Below are 17,788 nucleotides of genomic sequence, written 5' to 3' on the forward strand. Positions count from 1 at the left end.
TACTGAAAGATGTGTCTGAACGCAACTTAAAGGTAACATACGCTCACTAAAGGCAGGAAATGATTACGTTGAAAATTATAAACGCAGGATTCGAACATACATTTTATTCGCTAAGTGCTCAGGTAAGTAGTGTTAATCCATTGCGCCACTGAGGCTTTTTTTTTTTCAGCATGGTATTTATTACATGCTTTTAAATTCAGCATACAGTTATATACATTATTTACAGAGTAATCAGCCTGTAGGTGAAAAGTCCAATTGGAACATACAACACAACACCACACAACTAGAATACGAATTAGCACAACTTCACTAAAACGGTGGCTAGGAAAGACAACACATCAACAATGGCAGCCAGTCCGATTGATAGTCACTATCTTCGCAAGTGTCTCTAAGCTGGTGACCATCTGGCCGAAATGAGTAGTGGGGGAGACTAGAGGTTCAGCATTCCGATCCAACATACGCGTTTTCCACAGGCTGTGCAGTCCAAGGAGGAAAATCATGTCAAAGGGTTCGTGGTGATGTTCGGTGGTTATCAATTGTAACGCACACTGTGGGAATTCAAAATAAGGTCTTTCCTCAATGTTCTTTGCAGAACGGCGCAACGAGTACGGCAGGCTTTAAATGTGCTCTTATTCATTTTTAGAATATTTCCACTATCTGTCGCCAGGTGACACTGCTCAGAGGACCCTACCGTTCGGAATCACGCATGTGAGACGCCATAGTGGAGAGCTCCGTAAATTTCGACCTTATGGGGTTCTTTAACCAGCACTGACATCGCAAAACACATTGAGGCTGTTCAGGTTTGTTTCAGATCGCAACTCAGTGGGGATATAAGATGTGAACAAAGGGCTGTTTATGAGGTGGCGGCATAAAAGTGCAGTCAGTCGCCATGTGAATGCTGGCACTCGAAGCAACATGAAGGCCGTAACTTGAGTGTATATAAATTGGTTTACAGGGACGAAAAGACCCTGTTTCTTGCATTTCTTGATGGACACCTGAGCCACGCCGTAAGTAGGAAGGTGGGAGTTTGAAAGTGGTGCCGTAGTAAAGGGTTCCGGAATAATTTGCACAATGAATCGTGCCACAGTTCGATGCTAAACTACGTGCATATTTTTCTGATGCGTAATGTAAATGCTTACAGGAAAGGAAAGATGCAGTGTCACTTCGAAGCAGCGAAAGCTTCACTACTGCAGGTAGTTCGAGCCGTAAGGTATGAACGGCTTTCACCTTGAGAGGGAGATTTAGAGGTCAAACTTAATGGTCGCCATGTGACTGGGGCAAATTCAAGTAGGTCACCAAATGGCCCATGACCACTGCCAAGGTCACGTGATATGTGATGTCAATAACGAGGAAGTAGAGGGGCGATACATATATAAATGGAAGCTCTCGAGCTAGGTTACAGCGGGAGGTGGTGAAGGGTGGCTGATCCTGGCCCTGATGGGGCTGGGACAGGTAGGTCACCGCCGCTTGCGGCGGGGGCTAGCCTGCCACCGAACTTTATCTGTTGTAGGCGGTCATTGCACCCGCCACTGCTTCGGTGGTGGACGACGGCTGTTGTTGCGGCGCGCGTCTTTCTCTCCCTCTTCTTTTTCTTTATTTTCTCTTTTGTCCGCACGAGGCAGCGGAGGTGGCTCAGCTTCTTCTTCTTCTTCTACAGCGCCAGTAGCAGGCCCGTGCATTTTCTTTTCCTTCTTCCTACAGCTACAACAACAACAGGTTACAACACTGCGCAAGATCGAGGAGGGCGAACACCTTGCTACAGTAGCACGTCGAAACGCGAAGGCACGTCGGAATGAGGCCCAGAAAAGGCGGCGTGTCGAAGAGTGATGAACAGCGGGTTTTACGTTTGGAGAAACGCACGTGTTTAATCGAAGATTGGCAATAAGCGTAGCCATGTACAAAAAGCTTTTGCTTCCCTCCAGGGTTAACCAAAGTTAAACCATCAGCTAATATTTCCCTGTGGACACCTAAAACGCACTGTACGGGAGGAAGGTGGGAATGAAAGTAGAGAGAGAGAAGCCATAGTGGAGGGCTTCGGAGTAACTTCGATCATCTGAGGATAATTAACGTGCACTGACACCGCAGAGCATCGAAACGCAGCTGCTGGCGGTCGGGTTCGAACCCGGGTATTCCGACACAGTAGTCGGACATCTTAACCACTCCACTACCATTTGTCAATTTTTGGTTAATGGCGACGCCTTTCTGATCGAACGAGTATAATTATGGGTGTACTAAATATACAGAAAGATAAATAGCAGTTTATACACCTTCAGGACATTGTAGTATTTTCTATCGCTTATTTCACGCATCGACCACCACCTTCTTTTTATTTTATTTTTTTTTTTTGCTGCAGCCATTGGTTGGTTCGTTGTACAACTTTTAATTCCATCGGAAACGGGGAGTCGTGCGCCCGCGGATTAGAGGCTGGTAGGTAGCCCTTGGCTTGTTGCGGCCTCTTCCGCCAGATGGACGGTGCGGTGCTGGATCACAGGGTCCGCGCTTCGCAGCAGGGTATCCCAGGCTACTCTAGCCATCATAATTTTGTTCTATCCCTGGAGATTGTGGGCACTCCCAAATTATGTGGTCGAGGGTCCCTCTCGCCCCACAGTGTTTGCAGATATCATTGTCCCTAAGGTCTGGTAGCGCGTGAAACGCCCAGACCGGGTTCATGAACGTATTAGTTTGTAGCCGCCTCCACGCGACAGCTTTTCTATTATTTAGTGTAACATCTGGCGGGGGTACCAGTCTACGTCCCAATTTATAATGATCGATGATTTCCCCGTAATTTTGCAGACGCTCGTCGTATGCCCAGTGTTCGGGGGGCTCGACGGCTACCCGGCGTGAGCCGCCTCGTTACCAGGGACGGCAGCGGGAGCTGGTGTCCAAAATAACTGATTTTTCCTATTTATCGTTCTTTGGGTGAAGATTTTGGCCGCCTCCGGCGATATCCTCCCCTTCCCAAAATTTTGAATGGCACTTTTGCTGTCGCTAATTATGAACTCGGCTTCTGTTCCTACGCAAGCTAGCGCTATCGCAACTTCCTCCGCAGTCTCTATGTTGCGGCCTCTGATGGCTGCCGCGGATACCGGTGCCCCTCGGCCATCGACTACCGAAGCTACCGCCGCACCTGTTCTTCCACTTGCCGCATCAACATAGACTACTTCCTTTGCTCCCATGTTCTTGAACCGTCGCTCTGGAGCTTCGGCTCGTTTGGCCCTTCTTTCGACATTAAATTCTGGATGCATATTCCTAGGGAAGGGGGGGGGGGGGGGGGGGACTACCAAGGCATTCCCGATTTCACTATTAATTGTGACTTTTTTTTGAACTCCTCTGTCTGGGTTGAGGCCTACTTTTGCAAGGATTACCCTGGCCGTCTCGGTCGTGCTTATATAGTCTCTCTAATTGGGCGACTCGCACTGCCTCCGCCAATTCTGCCCACGTGTTATGCACCCCGAGTTCGAGCAGTCGTTCGCTTGAGGTACCCATGGGCAGTCCTAGCGCCTTCTTAACGCATCTTCGTATCAGGCAGTCTAACTTCTCTTTTTCGCCGGCCTTGATGTCCAGGTAGGGCGTGGCGTAACTGATTCTGCTTATTACGTATGCCTGGATTAGTTTCAGTAAATTTTGCTCCTTGACGCCTCTTCCTTTAGTGGCGACCCTCCTCAAGAGCCCGAGGGTTTGCATCGCGTAACTTCTTAATTTTTTCAGGACCTCTCCATTATGGCCGTGGGATTGAATGACCATCCCCAAAATCCTGATCTGATCTACTTTTGGGCCCCGCCGGGGTGGTGCAGTGGTAAGACGCCCGACTACTGTGCCGGAGTTCCCGGGTTCGAACCCGACCGCGGCGGCTGCGTTTCGATGGAGGCGAAACGAAGTGGCGTCCGTGTGCTGTGCGATGTCTAGCGCACGTTAAAGATCCCCAGGTGGTCGAAATTACTCCGTAGACCTCCACTACGGCTCCCACTTCTTTCTGTCCACTTTCACTCCCACCCTCTTCCCTTCCCTTACGGCGCGGTTCGGGTGTCCACAGAGCAAGTGTGACAGTTACTGCGCCTTTCCCTTCCTGTGAACCAATTTAAGATTTATTTACTTTTGGCACCGGTTTACCCTCCACCTGAATATGAAGCTCCCCGCTATTCTTGCAGCGGAGGTACTTTGGGTTATAAACGAACAACTCAGATTTACGTGGGCAGCACGAAAGTCGATTGATTGATTGATTGATTTATAGGAAGGGAAATGCGCGGTAACTGTCTCACTTGTTTTCTGTGGACACCTGAACCGCGCCGTAAGGGAAGGGAGGAAGGTGGGAGTGAAAGTAGAAAGAGAGCAAGAGGAGCCGTAGTGAGGGCTGCGGAATAATTTCGACCACCTGGGGATCTTTAACGTGCGCTGACATCGCACAGCACACGGACGCCTCTTCGTTTCGCCTAGTCGAACTACTCAGATTTATGCGGGGAGCACGAAAGTCCCCTTTTAGTCGCGTAATCGACAATGATGTCGGTCGCTGCCTGCAGGCGTTCCTCCGTACTCGCATCGCTCCCATGGTTAATCTAGAGGTTAATATCGTCCGCATACATGCTAAAATTTAGCCCCTTGATTTGGTTAAGTTTACCCGGGAGGCCTCTCATTACCACGTTGAATAGGGAAGGCGATAGCACTGAGCCCTGCGGTGTGCCTTTGCTTCCTAACTCTATCGTAGGAGATTCTAAATTTTGAAATATCATGCAGGCTTTTCTGCCCGATAAGAAGTCTTTTATGTAGTTGTACGTTCTCTCCCCTACTCCGAGCACTTCGATCCCTTCAAGGATAGCCTCGTGCCTGACATTGTCGAAGGCCTTGATTAGGTCTAGGCCCAGGATTATTTTGGCGTCTCTCGATCGCGAGTCTATGATATCATGCTTTAGTCGGAGCATTACGTCCTGCGTGCACAAGTGTGGTCGGAAACCGACCATTTCGTGTGGCCACAGGTTGTTTTGCTCCATGAAGTACTTTAATCTCGTCTGTATTACGTGCTCCAGCAACTTCCCTACGCATGAGGTTAGGGAAATCGGTGTCAAATATTCCAATTGCGAGGGTTTTCCCGGTTTGGTATTAGTATTATGTTTGCCGTTTTTCACTGATCTGGCAACTGGCTCATTTCCTAAACGTTTGCAATGAATTCTGTTGGAAGACTAATAGAGTCATCGTCCAGATTCCTTAGCATTTTATTGGTGATCCCATCGGGGCACGGGGCTGATTAAGTTTTTAGTCTTACAATTTCCGCCCTTACTTCTGCCTCCGTGATGGGGGCGTCAAGCGCCTCATTGGGTGTGCCACCGTAGCTCGGGAGTGGGGAACGCTGGTTGTCTGCAACATACCTTTTTACTAACTTATTCATAAACGCCGCATTGTCTTCTTCAAAGGCGTGCCTGACTTTTGCCAGTCTTATTCCCGATTGAGTTTTTGAATTTGTTGGGCCCGGCCGATGCCGGAGCATGCCCCACGTTTTGGAGACATTCATGCCTCCCTCCATTTCGTCGCATCTACTGCGCCAGTTTTGTTCGCACAATTTGATCGCGTAGCTTTCAATTTCCTTGTTATGCCTCGTGATTCGTCTTCTAAGATTCTTGTTCCGCTTTTTCAGCCTGCGTTCCATGCTTTGTTTAGCGCCCCACATGTGGAGCAGTCGGCGCTCTGCTATACCAGGAGCGTCGTCTTCTATCAGCGTCTTTGTCGCCTCACCAACGTGGCGTTTGAGTGCCTCTGTTCATTCCTCAATGCTCTCAATCCGTTCTAATTGCCCGGTTGCCCTGATGTCTCTAAATTGATCCCATTCCGTAACGGCCGGTTGGCACGCCTTGTGCGTCTTGACGCCCTTTTTGAGGACCTAAACGACAATGAAATGGTCACTGCCAAAATTTTGCTCAGAATTTTGCTAGTCTAAACCCTGTAAGTTTTTTGAAAATGTCAGGTCTGGGGATGTGTTCGCTCATACGCTGTTACCCGTCCTCGTTGGATGATCGGGATCCGTATGGAGGGTGAGATCTAGCTTGTGCGTGTCCTCCCATAGCTGCCTGCCTTTGGTGTACTGTATAGCATAGCCCCATTCTTGATGTCTGGCGTTAAAGTCACCAACGATCAGCAAGGGATTATTCCCGGCCGCCTTGATGGCTTTGCGCATAAGGGCCCTAAATCTAATTCTCTTTTGCTTGGGTGAACTGTAAACGTTAAGAAGGAATAGACTGGGATCCTTCTTTCGTCCCGTTAATATCTCGAGAAATATCTTGGCGTCCATAAGACCTTAGAAGAAATAGCCGAGGCGCAGCTCACGGCGCAAATGGAGTGCCTCTTTACCACCAAGACAGGCCCCAGTATACTGACGTCCCTGGGTTACAAACCCCGAGCTCCCAGTCGGCAATCGTGCGAGATCAGCGATGAGGCGTGGGCCCACATCCACGTGGACCCCATCCCGAAAAACATGCACCCCGAGTACAACCAAGAACGGCGGCAGGCGCGGGCCAAAGCCCTCGTCGAGCAACACGCCCAGGACCCGCACGCCCGGTTCGTGGACGCTGTGGAATACAAGCGAGAAGGATTCGTGGCAGTGGCCGTTGCGGCGGCTACCGGCATCAAAACAACGGCAGCGAGCGTGCGGTGCACGGACGCCACAGACGCCGAGGAGGTTGCCATCGCTCTGGCGATCTCGGAGGCCGAGTGTCGCACCGTGCTCAGCGACTCGAGGAACGCTGTGCGCAACTTTGCCAAGGGGCACGCCGGCGGCCGCCATCATCAGTAAGCTCCAGCTTCAAGACCGCGGCAACACTATCCGCATCAAGTGGTTCCCGGCGCACGCGGGAGATTGTGCATCCTCACCGAATCACAACGAGACGGCCCATTCGGCGGCGCGAGCGCTTACCTTCCGCGCCCCCGAGAAGGACCGTTCCGAATGGTGGTTCGAAACAAAAGACCGAATGACCAGTTACGAGTAAGTGACAAAATTTTACCGCCTAGCTCGACGGACAATGCCGCCGCCTCACCCGGCACTTAGTCGGGAGGAGGCGGTCATCCTAAGGCAAATGCAAACCGGGTCACTCCTAGCCCCGGCAGTGCTACACGTCCTCCACCCAGACATCTACACAAGTGATATGTGCAGTGTTTGTTAAGTGGGTCCGGCGGACCAATGGCACATCATGTGGGACTGTGCTAGGTTCCCGACCGAAGCTGTATCCAGTACATACCCGCCGGAACTTCAAAGTGCTATGCAGAATACAGACAAGGACATGCAACTATGGGCCGTCAAAAAGGCCGCTCGAAAAGCACAAGCCTCACAACCAACCACAAACGGGCCAAATGAGGTAGTGCAGAGTAGGGCTTAACCCCGGGTAGACGCTTGGCCAGCGTCACGACGCTTTAACCCGTCGCTTGCCGGCTCCCTAATAAAGTTATTCATACATACGTTCTCGATATCTCTCGAATTCAAATCGTGTTCTATCACCGCTACATTGCGCTTGACGAAGATCGCCACCGTCGATTTCACGCCTCTATCGCTGTTGAACACCTGGTATTCCATTAGTTTGGCTCCCTTCCCTGTTTCCTGAAGGGCGATTGCGAGGGGGGTCTCAGTTATGAGTTGAAGGTACTGCTGCAGTAGCGCTCTCTTGCGCTGGAAGCCGCGACAGCTCCACTGCCAAATTTGGTTTTCATTTATGCGCCTGGCCATTTTGCAGCTGGGATAGGGTTTGCTCGACATTCTGCTGCCACGTGTTGACGGCTATGAGCTCGGTTCGAACTCTTTGCACTTCCCCTGCAAGTGCCTGTACCTGGCTCTGATTTTGGTTCATGAATTGGGACATTTGGCTCATGAATGAATTCAATTTTTCGTCAAGCCTACTTTCGAGTGCTTAGAACGGGTCTGTTTCATTAATTTTGCGCTTCACCGGGTGCGGGCGAGACGCCTCAGTCGCCATTTACTCATCTCCTTTCGCCGGTGGCGCCGCTTGTGGCGGGGCGACTGGCTGAGCAGGTGGCAGCTGCTTCGCGGGAGTGGGAGGCCTTTGCTTTTCCGTATGCTGTTTCGAATTCTGATTTTGCGTTAGCTGTTTAATCACCCCCTTAAGCTCCTCAATTTCGCTTTTAAGAATTTCGACTTCCTCATCTTTCTTATCTTTCCTAGAACGAAAGGAAGAAGATGGTTTGCACGGTATAAAAAAGAAGAACCGAACAAGGGTAAATAGGGTACGCCTCAGGTCGCAGACGAAGACAAGTCCACTTGTCGAAACGTTGGCTCATCTGCGACCTGAGGCGTACCCTATTTACCCTTGTTCGGTTCTTCTTTTTTATGTTTCCTAGGTTAAACCTGGGAGGCCCCGCTGTTGAAGCTTACATTTTTCCGGTCTCCGCTGGCGTTCCGCTTGGTCCATGGGTTGGCCGCGTCCCTCGAACTCGAGCGTCCCCTGGACTCAGACCTGGAGCGTCCCATGGAGCGAGAACTGGAACGCTCTTGCTGCTGCGGTGGCGTCTCGTTGGCGGTAGATTCCAACCTTGGGAAGGAGTCTTCTCTAACGCGGGAGTTTCCTCCTCCTTCTTGCTTGACTTTCGGTCGCCCTCTGTTGTCGTCGTGCGCTGGCTTATCCTTGACTTTTCGCTCCCATTGCTTCTTCTTCACCTCGTACGGAGTCCTGTATATTTCCTTACATTTTCTGTCACCAAGCAGGTGGCCCTTGCCGCATAGCTGGCCCTTTGCCTCGCACTGGTGACCTTGCGGTGGCCTCTCCTTTCCGCAGCTTCTGCACTTGAGGTTGCTCGGGTCCGGACAGACGTCCTCCTTGTGACCGAGTCTTCCGCAGGCATTGCATACTTCATATTTTTTGCGGTAACGTTGACAGCGCTGCGCCATCGGAGTCAGGCGAACCCATCGTGGTACTTCTCTCTCTTCAAAGATAATTAGTACAGTTCTGGAATTTTTGCCGAGTCTCCGCACACCGAAAACTGGCGGGTTACCGTAGATTCTCAGCCTCTCCATGATGATCTCGTCGGTATAAGTAAGTGGCACGTCATGTACCACGCCCTTGCCGCAATCTTCCGGCGTCGTCACAGGCAGTCAATTCGATCTTCTCCCCCTCGAACACGAGGTGGGTTAGGCTCGCGTAGCGTCTCTTCCTTTCGGCGCTTGTAGTTGCCACGAGGATCGAGTGCTGCTTAATATTCGTCGAGATGACGTCCTCCCCGGCCTCGCCCGGGTGGATACCAGCTGCCACGATTATTACGTCAGCCAAGGTTGCGTTGCCAAACTTGAGCAGACGCACGAGGCCGCCACGTGGCCTCAAAATGGTCTTCTCGACGCCATCAGGTAGGCGAGCATGCTGCTTTTCCACCGATTTCGCAGCCATTTTTCTTCCAGCATGCTTCTCAGCAGCTCGCTGCTTCTCAACTTTTTGCACGGTCTTCTCGAGCGGCACGTATATCTTCTTCTTGGTGGTATACCATTGGCCAGGCACTTGAAATTCCTCCGGATCTACCGGCGTTCCTTCGACAATTTCCATTTTTTTTTAGCTTTAGTCAGCTTCACGAAGCTAGGGGTTGGTCCCCAACGGGGCCGCCGCGATCCAAGAGTGCCGCGAGAGGCTAGGCCACGTTAGGCCTAGCTTCAGCACGTAGTCCACCGAACAAAGTCCGAAAAAATCGGAAACAAAGTCCCACCTCGTAAAAATTGGTATTCCTGTGGTCCTCTGGATGCGTTCCGTCGATTCGACACAAAATTAAAAAACGCCGAGCCGGTGAATTGCCTAAAGTAACCGAAATTGGCGGAGCCCATGAAAGGCACGTCCGCTCGATTCGGGGCGCCCTTCGTATCTGCTGCAGCCATTCATTCCTTTTCTACATCATGGGTGATCTGAGCGCGGTAAGCGCCAAACACTGCGTGATGGCAGCTGAGTGAACTACTAAAGTAAAGAGTGGACAGCCCCCAGTATGATATGCAAGCGCAAGCTTGGTGCCTTGAAAGACTTCCTTTTGCAGTATGGCGCTCTCACCCACAAATGACCCACCCACCTCCCCTCTAAGCCTCAGGTGATCCTTGTGAATAAAGATTTATGAGCGAATGAATTTGTGGGCAGACGGCAGTTTATTAGCAGATATACGTTGACCTCTGATGTGTAATGTATGGAGAAAGGTTTTGTTGCAAGGAGGAACTATAGCATTTTTCAAACTTGCATTACACGTCACGACTCTCGAAGCCGGAGTACACAGAATGGTATAGCAGTGGCAGATAGCATCGTTATCGAATCTGCATAGCATTTATTAGAAAACCGGATCAGGGGTTTGAAACTTTTATAATGTCATATTCCTTATTTAAGACGTTTGCGCCAATTCCTTTTATAGCAGCCGGAGGAAAGCCCATTGGAGCGTAAAATATCGTCGTCATGCGCAATTCGAACCACCACTGGCGAAAAAGTACTTCCCGATGTCGGCGCCTTAGACAAGTCGGCCACCACCGCATCTTAGCGCACCGCATGCGTGCATAGGCAGTCATCTCGTTATAAACATTAGTTTCCTTCAGTCGCCATTTGCGCTGAAGTAGTTAAACCAAAACTAGTGAGTTTCCTAGCTCTCACCGTAGTGTCAAAAACTGTGCCGACGCATAAACCTCTTGCACAGATCATAGTTAAGAGTGGCGATCAGTAAACTTTAGTCTGCAAGAACGCAGTAGTTCTACGGGCCTACCACAAAGAAACCACTATCTTGCATAGAGGTGCATCAAGCCCAATCCACGCGCAGAAATAGGCTTGAAAAAAAGTGGGGGTTTAAGCATGGCTTTAGCCTATAGTCACAGAGCGGAAGTTGTGGGTGCCACATATCGATAGCCTCTGTAAGATCACTTTTCCAATCCGCGGTTTTTCGTAATTTTTATGGGTTCCTGCGTGTACGCGCTGTCTCGAGATTGGCTACCGCGCACATCAGGGCTCTAGTGCTACTGTTAACTGCTCCAAGTGCACTTCACCCATCTCACCGCCGCTTTCTGTCTACGAGTGCACGCAGCCTTGGTTCCAGCACTGTCGGATAAATGAGCACGCTACCTTCGCCCCTGTTTGACCCTACTACAAGCAGAAAAATGACGAGTGTGCCAAGTACGCCAACCAACAGCATGTCAACCTTCGCCAGGCCACTCAGCCGGCTCCTCCGCTGCCCCCTATGAATTGTGGCTATCCTCTTCTTGAAGAGCACGCGTTCTATTCCCCTCCAGGCTCCTACGAAGCAGTAGCACAGGCACCTTCCCAGCTTCAGCACAGAATCGTGTGCTTTCCGTCTCGTCAATCTCCGACGCGTCCGATTCCCAAGCCTCGTTACTCCAATCATCTCCACAGTCACTAGTTTTCTGCGCGTCCTCTTCCCCGTCCTTTATTGAAGAACGCTTTCATATCCTCGAGCGCCGTGTGTAAGTGGCCATTCGCCCCCTCAAACAAGATCTCAACAGCATCGATCGCTGCCTGGATACTCTTGAGGCTAGCATGGATCAGCTTCCCACTACAATCGATTCCAAATTTTCTAACATAGAGACAGTCATCGCAGACTGTTTCAAACACCAGCCTGACCTTGACCGCCGCTTCCAACAGCATGAGGAGGCAATCACCCAAATTGATGCCAAATTAAATTGCCCGAATACTCACATCAATGTTCATTTCGAACGCATCCTTAATTTGATCTCCACCTTTCAGATTTCCCTGCATACCATCACTGATTCTCTTCCTCGTTGGCTTGGAACATGTCTCAAGCCCAGCAAAACTGCAAGGTGTCGTTGTGTTTGTTGAGAAGGGGGTCAGCAGTGAACGTGTGGTCGCTAACTTATAACTTTATTACGGTAGCCAGGAACCGTGCAAAAAATGTGGTAGTGCGTGCATGGAAGTCGATAACTGCAACGCGCGTACACTGACACCTATCATGGCATTTCGGTCACCTCGAAGTGACATGTTTTGCGAAGGTCGCAGCAGCAAGAGAACGTGCGTGTATTTTGTAAAGCCGTTAGGAATGCCCTACGTTGGCGTCTTTGCACTAGAAGCGGAGAACGGTGTGTTGAGCGCGTGTTGTTTTCTCTGAAAATGCGACTCGCTTTGCATAAGCGACACAAAGTGACGAAACATTTTTGCGCTATAGTGTTTCCGGCTGATTCCGTGGAGCCAGACTATACGCCGTCGCAGAGCTTTTTTCTTTTTTTTTTGTTTCTTTCGGGAACGTTAAAGACGCTTTTCCCGGCTCAGTCCTTCTGCGGCACCCAAAGGCACACCAGCCATGCATGGTGCCTTTGAATCCCTCGTTTTCACGAATCAAACAAACGGTAAAGAAATATGAAAATTCGTAAGGATCGTATTCCATGCGCGTGCTCGAAAGAGATACGACGACGTGACTCACGTGTCCCACGTCAAGCCAGCCGGCCACCTGGCGGTGCGCGGAAAATAATGCGATACTATAAAAAAATTGTAGGAGTTCTACCTGCACTGCGCAATTCGCCGATCGGAATTGCTCTGTACAGGTAGCCCATTCGTTCCTCGTACGCACGCGACGGTTGCCGTGGGCTCGTCTCGGGTTGCCCTCGCACGTTTCAGTTGGCCTCGCGATGACCTTTCACGCATGCAGCGCACATTTGCCGACACGTGCAACCACCGTTCGCGACGTAACGGCCGGGGGCCTGACGTCACTGCGCCTGGAGCGGATTCGGACACGTGATCGGTGACACTGAGAGCATCCGCGCTCCATTTTAGCCCAAGGAAGCGATGAGTGTTGGACAGCTTTCGCGGGTACTCGTAAAGGACAAAAAGAAAAAGGTCGCCATCGGTGAAGAGATCCAATGGAAGGAGCTCCTTTGTGGTTAGTTAGCACGCCACTTTCGGGAACGAAGCTTTACAACAGAAGGCGTGGTCATGCTGACGAAGCAGCTGCCACTTGCCTTGCATACGTGAAAGCATAAACAATGCAGTTGGTCAGTACAGAATTGCTGCTCTGAAATCCTCCCCATTTTAAAATTGGCGATTAGGCTTAAAGTGAAAACGCGCCAGCATTTCCTCGCTTTTTATGTTTTTGACGTAGGCAAGGGAAGTTATTCGACATACTATGTGAGTGCTCATTCGTTACATGAGACTAGAGATTAGAAAATGGAATGTCGTGGATGATCGGCCACGAGCTAAAAATAAAAATGGAGCTGCTCCTAAGAAGAGTTGCTCGCGGTCGTTTGCAGCAAGTACTTTATCATTTCATGTTGATTTTGTTAGTGCGTTAGTAACAATTACTTTTATACGGCAGAAATGAAGCACTTACGCCGCTGCCGTTTCCATTACTCGTCCAGTGGCGCGTCACTTGTGTTTTTGCGATGTTGAGCTGAGAGGCAGCGCCAGCACGAACACGGCAACGCGTTATCGCAACACGAAAATACTCCTTCGTTGTCCGGGAGAAAAGACAAGGAAATCGTCGTCGCAGGTGGCGCATACACTGGCGAAGTGCGGTGGTCTCCACCAAAGGACCAGTGCGCATGACCCGGCCCATTTTCGGTCGCGAAGCAGTAGGAGAGTGCCACTCACCTGGAACCTGCCGCTGGCCGCAGATTTGCAGGATGCAGGCGATGGTCGCGTCGGGCAGGTTGCCGTCGAATACGACGATCGGGGCGCGTGCGATGTGTTCTTCGTTCTCTCGGATCTGCGCAAGAAAGGACGGCGGCCTTGATACACTGCTACATATGTTTAGAGCAATCCACCGAGTAAATTTATGATAGGGGAAGTAACTATAGCGTCCACCCGACCGCTGTCATGCGGTTACAAGCGAAAGCTGTGCAGCTTTCTCAGTTGTCGAATAGAAATTCGTTCAGGTCCGGGGATCGAACCCGAGACCCTCTCCATGCCGTGGCAGTCGTTCTATCAACTGAAGTGACAAGGACGGTCAGCAGATCAAATGGTAGGGCGAGACCGAATTGATCAACAACTCGAAATGGGAACGATGCTGGCCGAAGATATTTGGCCGGTATCCCACGATAGAGTGATTTGTGATAAATGAGTGTTATTACTTATTGCCCAAAGCGTATTATCATCATCATCAGCAGCCTGATTACGCCAACTACAGGACCAGGGCCTATTCCATAGATGTCGAGTTAACTTAGTCCTGTGCCAATTGCATCCAACTGATCCCCCAAAATTCCCCACTTTCAGCCACTCGATTTTCGAACTGCGCCGGAACTGGTCCACATTGGTCGAGCCACGCGCGAAGCCATTTTGAAATTACAAAACTGATATGCCTATTATTAATGACCAGCTACAAATCTTTAATCGCAACTATACGCGTATCTGCAAAAGTCAAAAAGATATCTGTGAGACTTACATTAGCTTGGAAGCTAGTTTCCATCATTCACCATTTTTCTCCACCAAAATTGCCGCTGCTGTGCCGCAAAATTCATCATTTTACATCGAAAGAGCTATATTCAAATCCGTGGCCTGACTTTTCTGAAACACCTGTTTTACAGGGGTCCGTCACACTGTGCCCATTTCTCTATCCGCTGGTTAATTGTGTGGATACGATACATTGCCCAGTAGCCTTTACGAAACCGTGCCTAGTGCTTTGGTTTATTGGAGTCTGAGGCTGCCTTGATTATGTAATGATTATCTTAGTAAACACCCTGGGAGAAATCCAGTCAGAAAACAAAAGGTACAGAAAAGTTTCTCTTTTCACAACAGAATATCAGCGCGTTTTTTGGGCGTCAACCCGTAGTGACAAAAAGAAAAAGTGTCTGTAATAGTATCAGTATTTTGTATAGGTAGCACACACAAGTTCTGCAGAACGAGATGCTACAGAAAAAAAAAAAAAAACTACAGGATGACAAAAAGCCCCTACACAATTACAGAAGAGTTATAGGCCACAACAAAAATGCAGAATATTTTGTAGCACTTTTCATAAGGTTCTTTTTTTTTCGACTTGGAACGGACAATAACCTTATCGACCTGTAATTTTTTTCTTGTGGATTAGGATAACTGTAACCCTCTACCAAGACTGCTGTACGCTCAAGTTCATGAGGCGTTGTGCACGCAGAGTGGCCGATTTTTAACGCTGCAGCGTTATAGGCCCCGTTCTACGAAAAAAAAAAACAAACAAAACAAAACGAAAACAAGATGGCGCAGTGAGCGAAAAATCAAGGACATGACTCTGGCAGGACTAGTTGTAGGTGACATGGCGGTTCATGTCAATGGGTTGTGTACCGTAACGGTGCCGCATACATGCCGTTACAGAGTATAGGGAGGAGCTGCAGCTGGTGTTGCTCAGCTCAGGTGGGAGATGAGCAACACGAGCTCATCTCCCCTTCTGGTTTCGAGTGTCCCCGACCACTTCCACTGGTCCACAAGGGTGCCCGACACATTCATGGTTAAGAAACACTGTTTTAGAGCATGCTCGATTCTCTCCATGCTTCTTACGCTTATTGATTGAATTTGATAGCTGCGACAGTTGTAGTGTCTCCGTGGGGATAAATGTTTTCCCGATTTGGCATTTTTAATCAAATATTTCGTTTCATGAGAGAGCTTACCGGTATCCCGCCCAACAATCCGACCATTTACTTCTATTGTGCACACTGCAATAATATTTGTAAGATTGTCTTTCATCGATTGAATGCTAGCTAAGGTTGTCCCTCCATTGAAGCCGAGTATCTGATCTGCATTATTCTACTTTTCCTCTTACGGCTAACTTGTTTATGTGGGCTCCATACCAGTTTCTCCAGTTCCAGCTCTTCTAAAGTAACTCGAAACCTTACATTCTGTGGTCACCACATAGTGCTCTTCCCGAGGACCTCCACATCCAGCATGCATGCAGAGGTGGGCTCACAGTACGACGTCTATTTAATTTGCAGATGCCATTTGGGCTGTTCGATGCCCACTTATTGTTCAATGATTTGCGGAAGCAGGCATTAATGACTGGGAAATTGTTTTGCTCTACGAACTTACTAATGTCTGATCCCTACTATCTCTTCAGCCGTTCCATAGTGACCGGCTACCAGGTCTGCAGCCTAATTTTACCTTTGGCACTGCAGCTTCACATACACGCAACTATGATTTTACTTTAATCGTTACAGATTCCCCGCCTTTATGCATTTCGGTCTATATGGACATCATGGCTGAATGTAGGCGCCTAGACAAGTGCCTACATCGAGCCATGATGAGCAGCTTAATTATATTGCCACACCGCTGTCCATCTTCTGGCGCCACCATGTGGCCGAACCATGTCTTGGCACATGGCTAAGCGTCGTCTTCGTCTCTCGAGCTTCGATTCATTAAAAGGGCCAGCTCGGTTGTTCTGCTGCTTTCTACGTTTGTTGGTGACATTTGGTGAAGGCGCTGGGTAAAATCCCATGTACATTGCCCCCGAAGACGTCAGTGACGCTGCTCATCGACGCACAGACGCCACTCCCGTCCATAAAGCGAGCTGCCGCCTCTGAGGCCTTCAACCAGAGTTTGAACCACTGACCACACCGCTGCGAGCCATGACATCCAGGACGGGCAGCCAGACAAGTCAGTATTCCAGCAATGCCCCACCGTTCGTCCTTCTCGCACCTCGATCACCGCCATCATTTCACGGCGACCGGTTCGACAATGTGGAAGACTGGTTGGCCAGTTTTGACCGTGTGGCCGCGTTCAACCAACGGTACGACAAGCGGAAGCTAATGAATGTGTACTTCGCGCTGCAAGACTCGGCCAAGACATGATTCGAGAAGCAAGAGGTATCATTTGTTAACTGGGCAGCCTTTCGCCGTGAGTTGCTTGCAACATTCAGCTCGAGCGCGCGCAAAAACACACAAAAAAAAACGCAGAGATTACCATTCGTTCGAGGTCTCAGCAGTCCAATGAGAGCGTGGCCATGTTTGTCGAGGACATGACGCGACGTTTTAACCTGCCGACCCTACCATGCCTGAGGCAACGAAGGTACAGAATCTCATGCGCGGGGTGAAGGAACAGTTGTTCACTGGCCTCATTCGCGACCTTCCAATAACTGTCGCAGACTTCGCGAGATAAGCTGCCAGCATTATGGTGAAAGACCACAGGAGATTGAGGAGTCATCATCATCATCATCAGCCTGACTATACCCACTGCAGGGCGAAGGCCTCTCCCATATTTCTCCACTTAACCCGGTTCTGTGCTAGCTGCATCCACTTGACCCCTGAGAACTTCTTAATCTCATCCGCCCACCTAACTTTCTGCCGCCCCCTGCTACGCTTTCCTTCGGAGTACCTGGAGGAGTACCTGGCTGCTAACGAGATGCACCCGACGCCATCGCAACGGAGGTCGCGATCGTCATCCCCGAGGCGTTTTGCTTCACCCAGACGATACTCCTCCTCTGGGCAATTCAGAGGCACATCCCCTTGCCAGGAAAACTTGACAAGGCGACCTCCGGGGGTGATGCCTCCGCTACAGCTCAGAATAAACAGCCTTCACCAGCCCCACAATATTGTTACACAGTATTGTGTTGGTGACAATATTCTTAAGGTTTATTTACAGGATGCGACTCAACCTTAGCCTGGTGCGTTAAAGGAATGATGGCGAGCTTCTTCTTCCTCACACTTCCTTTTTCAGTGCTGCCTGATCTTTCCCTCTTCACAGAAGAAGCCCCCTGGCCTGTCAGTCCGAGTCCGAAAAGTGGCATACTTGCGATGTGCACAACGTGTTTTCTGAGAGGGCAGGCCTTGGGAAGATCTTCGAGACACCATGTAATTTAGGTCATTGATCCGAATGAGCACATTCAATGGGCCTTTGTAGTGCAATAACAGCTTCTGGGACAAACCACGCTT

General features: G+C 49.9%; 1 protein-coding gene across 1 annotated transcript in view; it reads right to left on the bottom strand.

The window, feature by feature from the left end:
- Positions 1 to 17,788, bottom strand: part of LOC146192606 (uncharacterized) — a 377,072-nt gene that overhangs the window by 281,268 nt on the left and 78,016 nt on the right. The window contains exon 4 of the mRNA XM_084602502.1: positions 13,551 to 13,665. Coding sequence (XP_084458628.1) covers positions 13,551 to 13,665 — 115 coding nt within the window. The remainder of the gene's footprint in view (positions 1 to 13,550; positions 13,666 to 17,788) is intronic.

Source organism: Amblyomma maculatum, chromosome 4 (genome assembly GCF_055883805.1).
Source record: "Amblyomma maculatum isolate TAMU_Amacu chromosome 4, ASM5588380v1, whole genome shotgun sequence".
NCBI classification, from domain to species: domain Eukaryota; kingdom Metazoa; phylum Arthropoda; class Arachnida; order Ixodida; family Ixodidae; genus Amblyomma; species Amblyomma maculatum.